Source organism: Diachasmimorpha longicaudata, chromosome 2 (genome assembly GCF_034640455.1).
Source record: "Diachasmimorpha longicaudata isolate KC_UGA_2023 chromosome 2, iyDiaLong2, whole genome shotgun sequence".
Lineage (NCBI taxonomy): Eukaryota > Metazoa > Arthropoda > Insecta > Hymenoptera > Braconidae > Diachasmimorpha > Diachasmimorpha longicaudata.
In genome coordinates, this window is record NC_087226.1 from 4,333,711 (window position 1) to 4,340,317 (window position 6,607).

The 6,607-nt window shown below is 34.7% G+C and overlaps 1 protein-coding gene across 1 annotated transcript; it reads right to left on the reverse strand.

Moving 5' to 3' along the window:
• Positions 1-975: 975 nt before the first annotated feature.
• On the reverse strand, positions 976-6,202 carry LOC135172891 (cell division cycle protein 16 homolog). Its single transcript, XM_064139382.1, has 11 exons — positions 5,974-6,202; positions 5,760-5,912; positions 4,612-4,776; positions 4,373-4,532; positions 4,065-4,305; positions 3,914-3,993; positions 3,169-3,258; positions 2,596-2,905; positions 2,092-2,254; positions 1,426-1,618; positions 976-1,301 (listed from the first exon to the last, which is right to left on the reverse strand). The coding sequence occupies exons 1-11, from the start codon at positions 6,082-6,084 to the stop codon at positions 1,009-1,011; spliced, it is 1,959 nt and encodes a 652-aa protein (XP_063995452.1). The 5' UTR covers positions 6,085-6,202; the 3' UTR covers positions 976-1,008.
• Between the last annotated feature and the right edge of the window lie 405 nt (positions 6,203-6,607).

Sequence of the window (6,607 nt, forward strand, 5' to 3'; positions counted from 1 at the left end):
GCATGCGTGTTCGCAAGGAACCGCCCCCTTGATTCTATTCGCAGATGAAGTGCAGGATTTTTTTAAAATTATTAATTAATTATATACCGATAGAGGAATTTAGTAAAACAGAACAATTATTTTTTGACTCAATCACTCCGTCTAGTTCAATAGTGTCAATGTACCCCATTGATACTATTGGCTAGTGCACTTATCTAACGAAATGTGTCGGCATTTTTAGAGGACTGCGTAGTTAAACTTTACGCTTCAATTGTTGATACTGAGGGCGTCCAAATAGAACGTCATGCTTCGATCAAATGGAGGTTCGAATCTATCGTATATTGGGTCTTATTCCCTTCATATGCCCTGAACATTTCATCGAATTTTAATAGTCATTTGGAGGTACCGTCTTTCGTTGATCTGAAAACTTTTTGGAGACGATATCAATGGAATCGCATGCAATAAGATATTTTTATGAAATACAGGCCCATTTTTAATGGGATATTTCATTATCTACGATCTATTGGGCACCCACTATGAAAATGAAGAATTAAAACGTTGAAACAATAGAATTCTATTTTAATACCAAAGATTATGCATCGAGCAAGATATATTTCGTTAAGGCTAGCATATTTGTCTCAGTGTATAATCATGCGAAGTATTTGTTTCAAATCAAAATAGTGTAATCCCCAAAATTTCAATTTCCATTTTTGCAAATATTTACGTGATAGGTTTTCTTCAGATTTTTGTGGTGAATAATTCAACAATTAACTACGAAATGATGACTTTCTGATTGAGCTTGTCTTAGCGAAGTTTCAAGGAGAGAGATATACAGCATCTTTTAAAAAATGTCAGTCATTCGCGTTATCGACTCCATTCGATTGATCGTGATCACTAAGATGATTTTAAAAAATCCATGATCCTGAATCATTAATCACTTTTTCCTAAGCTCATCAGGTTCTAAGGTAGATTGCAAACAAATAATAAATAACGCAGTATAGATCAAACAATCAAGGCGCTTTATTTATCTTAATTATATTCTATATGAGCTGTCGATGAATCCAGCATTTCCACTTCAGAACTCATATCACCAGTAGAATAATTCACAACTTCGTGAGATCGATTTTCGCTTTTATCTGTGGTATTTTCATCGGTTTTTCCCGAGTCTTCGCCCCAACGAGAGAACAAATTCACTCGCAATTTATTGATCTCCTGATCCTGAGCACCAGCAGGTCCAGCTCCCTGATTGTCTGAGCTTTCAGAGGCTTGCGGGGTGACTCGAGACTCGGAGAATTTATACTTTGGCATTTCCGCGGGGGCATCTGCAACCAAGAGGATGTTATTTATTGTTCTAAAGGAAAAATGCGCTTTTGCGGGGAAATAAAAAATTTGAAAAATAATTTCAAGGTGAAAAGCAGACCGCGCTAATAACAATCAAATTTTTACCAAGATAGGGGGGAATTTCGTCAATGAGTTGCTCCATAACATATCCGAGCATTGTTGTCGTAAATGTATCGTCTCGCCTGAGTCCAAGGGCCCGGTGAAACGCATCCACAGCTTCCTGAGTATTTCCAATTAGCGCATGAATGAAACCAATAGACGAATAGGTCGATGGATTCAGTGGATTGAGTACTAAAGCCTGGGTATGATAAGTAAAATGATAGATTAATATAAACAAAATTATGAGAAAAAATGTGCAGGCGAATTTTGTCTTGATGAAGATGCTGTTTTTGGTTTCAAAGTAGCTCTACCCACTTAGTAAATTCAAAAACCATCGTAAACTTCACAAATTTTCAAAAACCCGATCACATTTGGAACCATCGTTTTGTCCTCAATTTACTGATTGTTTGTTTAAATTTTTATTTAATCTATATAAAACTCAAATTAAATTTGTAATTTAATTTAAATAATACTGATTATGTATGAATTTTTCGACATGTAGCTGGAAAATTACTCATTAGATTTCCATCTAATTGGCAATTTGGCATTTGGCATTTGGCAATTGAAAATATTCAGAAGTAGTGTATTCGATCGATAAAATATCGACTTGGAGGTTGAGCTACTTTCAACGTCTATCAAGTTCGACTGAGATAATTTATGCTTTCACTGCACCTGTTGGTGGTAGTCGAGGGCCTCTTCATATTTTTTCAGTTTCCTGCAAGTATGTCCCAAGTTGTTCAACAACGCCTCCCATTTGCTGGGTAGAATCACATCTTTCAGTCCGTTCTGAATTCTCTTCATCGCCTCCTTGAATTGTTTTTCTGCTGTTTTATAACTGTAAATTAGAAAAATAATCAAATAAAATCACGGGACTAATTAAATTCGGCAGCAGAGTAGTCAAACAATTTAAATCGATTTTGACCATTCACTAATTCTCAATGAATATCTCCAATTTTGAGGCAAACATCAAAATTTTCGTTAAAACATTCTTACCATAACGAATCGAGAATTGTTGGAACCTTTATGAGAAAAAAATTTCAATCTTTTGTTTAAATCCCAGAGATTTTGCGAAAACTCAGGGTAAAAAGGAGTAAATTGAAAATATTTTCCCGTTACAGTCTCCTCGCTACTCGTTTCATCACTTCTCTATTTATTAATTAATAAATTATATCTTACTCAATGTTGTAGAAAGATATCACTCCAGTCTCGTGGATAACAAAGGGATCATTAGGCGCAATAGTTTGTGCCTGCTGGAAGAATTTGTCAGCTAATTTGAGATTATTCGTCAGCCCGCACTCCAGTCCAATGTATAAAAGTGGTAAATGACAGCCCTTCATCAATTGTGAAGCTTTGAAATACGCAGCCATCGCCTGATCGTGTTCATTTTCAACGGCAAAGGAATGACCATAAGCCAACCAGGCTGGACCAAATAAACGATCAAGAGCCGTTGCTTTCGCTAAATATCTTCGTGCATGGTCACTCTTACCTGAAAATTATTCTCATTAATGGGAGGGGCATACCACTGTTTTGAAATACCTCAAGCATCTAGAAATATTAAAAATACACTTGGAAATTTTCCCAAGTTTTTTAAAAATTCCGTTTTCATATACAAAAAGGAAGTATAAAGAACCAAAAAATTTCATAAATGTCCATAATATTGGATGAAAGGTATTTGTATCGCATTCTTATTAGCGTCTCCCATTGGCCGTATACATCAAGCATCACAAGAAATTAGAAGATTGGACTTACCTATTCCAAAATAGTAACACCCAACCGCGAACCAAGCGAGTGCCATATCGGGATACAAATCGACAAGTTTATGTGCGAGGTAAAATAACGCTGGAAATGAGAAAAAATGATTGTTTAGAATTATATATTTACACGAAAGCCATTAGTTTGGTTTTGGGGTGACAAAGGTAATAAGTCTCATCCGTATTTTATTGATTGCCCACATTGCTAATTAATGTGGGACAATTTTTGGAAGTTTTTTCTCGTTCGTTATTGAGAATTTATTTGATAAAAAATTATGACAAAGGAAAACTTCTCGTAATATTTCAATTATTCCTGATATTTCATAGCGGACGGAACAATTAGAAACATAATTTTGTTGTCAAATGATTGAGATCCGAAACACTGTAATATATTTATGAAATTACGGTTTCAATGAATCAAGAAATTTCAGTAAACCGAATTGTACACGACTTTTCGAAACTAAAAACCTGCAATGCACCTGATGAAAAATATAGCAAATTAATTCGTAAATTTTTGAAAGACTGCAACTCCCAAATGTGAATCAAATCGGAATATGCGAGAAAAAAAACAAAAAAAAACAACAGTAACATCAATGAGTCTGAATAGCCGATTAAACTGGCTGCGGCGCTTTAAACAAACTTCAAAATGATAGTAATCAAGAGAAAATTTCGATTTTGACTTATTACACTTTACTACTCCATTTCTAGACTCATTAAATGTGAAACATTAAAATGTTTAATACCAGTTGTCTTCTTCAATTCCACCAGGCAAGCTATGTGAACTGGTAAACAAGAACTGTGATACGGATCCTTCTTCAAAATTCTAGAAAAAGCAATGAAATTAATCAAAAAAAGAAGCATCGATGAGAAAGATTTCTCAGAAACTCGACTTACTTCTCTGTGAGATTGAAACACTGATGATAATCGCAGTTATAGTACAACCGTTCGGCTTTGGCAACTTGCATATCAAGATTTCCATTAATGAGAACACTTTTAACATTGCAAGAGGCCAATGAAATATCTTCCGTAGGTTCTTGATATTTTTTCAATTTACTCTCATAAAGTAATCTCAACAGTTCTCTATCTGCTTCTGAACATTGTTCATTAAACGGCAAAGACTCCAGTAATTCCCTTTCTAAAGAGAGATAATTACAGTAAAATTTACTATAAAAATTCAAAATGATCGACTGATATTCAATTACCTTCAGCAGCCGAGAGCATTTGATTTTGCACTAGGGCCTCAAATGCTTGATACGAATAAACATCGCAATGTAGGGCTTGTTTGTAACAATCTGTGGCAACAGTTCTATTATCAGTGGCTTCGTAAACTCTTCCTTTGACGTAGAGAATTGCGCTTTGCACCTGTATAAATGTCAATCAATTAGTTGACGATTATGACGCGCATGAAATCTAAATCGTGGGTTAATTTTTTTTTTTTTACATTCTTCGGCGCATCCTGGAGAATATTGGGATGTGCCATGAAACTGACTCCAGACTGCGATATGTTACTGCAAATTTCCAATTCATTGATCACTTGTAATGCTTCGTTGAACTCCTTTGCTTCCAATAAACTTCGAACAGTTAAATAGTGGCACATGAGATCGGTCTGAAAACAAAAAAAAGATATTGCATTGAGTTGCTCATTTCCTCGAGGGATCCCCATAGACTAGAATAATAAGTAGCGGAATATCCTGGACGGATAATATCGTGAGATCTAATCATTTAATATTATTTCAATAGCTAAGTGGTAAATATAAATAAGTTGATTTATCTTGAGCCGAGTTTTTGAGCACTATCTTCGAATCTAAAAAAAGTTATGATACAAATTTTGCTACCTCCGTTAGATTCCGATATATTCACTAAAAACTGGTCAATAGTCGAAAGTGATTTATCTCGTTTTACCACAGATTTTTCAATTAATATTCATCTAAATTAATTAATTTAATCTAAATTCGGGATGAGATAGAATGAGAGGGAGTAATGAGCGATGGAAAATAATTTTAAAAAATTGCACTGCACAAGCAATAGGAAAATAATTCCTCTAATATTTCAATATATTCTAAAAGATAGGTATCGATTTATGGTATTAATTTAGTCATTTAAAATGAAAAACAAAATTTTTAATCAATTTCTGCGTAAGATTTCGAAAATCCCTTCCAATCATACCGTCGTGTTGAAGGAATTTCATTGAGTTTTTGTTTTCGCAACAGAAGATCATAGATTTTTTAATGAAACTTTTCCATTCGTGCAATTTTAATATGGATTCTACTTCATGTTCATGTGGATTAATTTGTTAGTTTGTTGAAGACATCTTGAACATCGGCATAATCATAAGTGTTAGTATGGTCCTTCCAATTAAAAAAATATCGTCTCATTCAATATGTAGTGGATAAATAAATGAATAAATACAAGATATACACTAGCAAAATGACGGGCTAGAATTGCATAATTTTCAATGGAATCCCCACTAATATGTATGAAATTTGTTAATAAATTCCAGTGAAAAATCAGTACGATTTGTTAAAATATTTTCATTTTTTTGTCTACGTACAACGGGAGAATCTCCGCACTTATTAGTTAAATTCTTACCTTTTCTAATCCTTTACTCCTGATGAGATGAGCAGCCCGATGATATTGTTTCATCAAATACATGCATTGTGCCAATGTACAAACATCCTTAGGATCATCATTACTCAACGACACGACTTTGTCAGCCCAAAACAGAGCTGCATTGTAAAGATGCTGAAAAAACAACGAACAAACAACAAAAATGCCACTAAAGCAACAATAAAGTAAAACTTACCAAGTCGATATAGGATTTCACAAGTTTTCTGTACGTACTCAAATTGATACTTTTGTCTTCAGTCAAATTTTGCACTTCACTGGCATCATTATCCACTTCTGGCTTCGACATTTTTGTTACGAAAAACACATTTATCCTTATTATTCTTATGAGTGAGAAGATGACAGCAAAATAAAAGGTTATGTTTTGCTCCCGGCTCGTAACACGAAGTCCAACGAATGGGATTGCCAGGAATTTTAAATGTGAGGCCTAAGGCCTGTTTTCATTTTCTGTCTGTCGATAAAATAGAATGATACCTTATCAAATGATTCTTTTGCGAATATACTTTATTGGACGATAAGAAGACAGACTAAAGTAGAAGCTCAGATCCCCCGGGGGTCAGGTGACTATCGACCTACGCTAGTACTGACCCCAGCGGTGGGATGCTCCACCGTCGATTCTGAGGGACTGGGTGAGTCGCCCGAAATTTCGCCGGTTAATTAAAAAATTATATCTCCTTTCCTAATCAATATTAAGAAATGAAATCAACGCCGTTCGAAGGAGAATGAAATTCTCCTTGATCAAGCCAAGTTTCATCCCTTAATTTCAGTAATTAAAAATAAAATCCCCGAGGAAAGTCGAAGCGCGTCGGCAA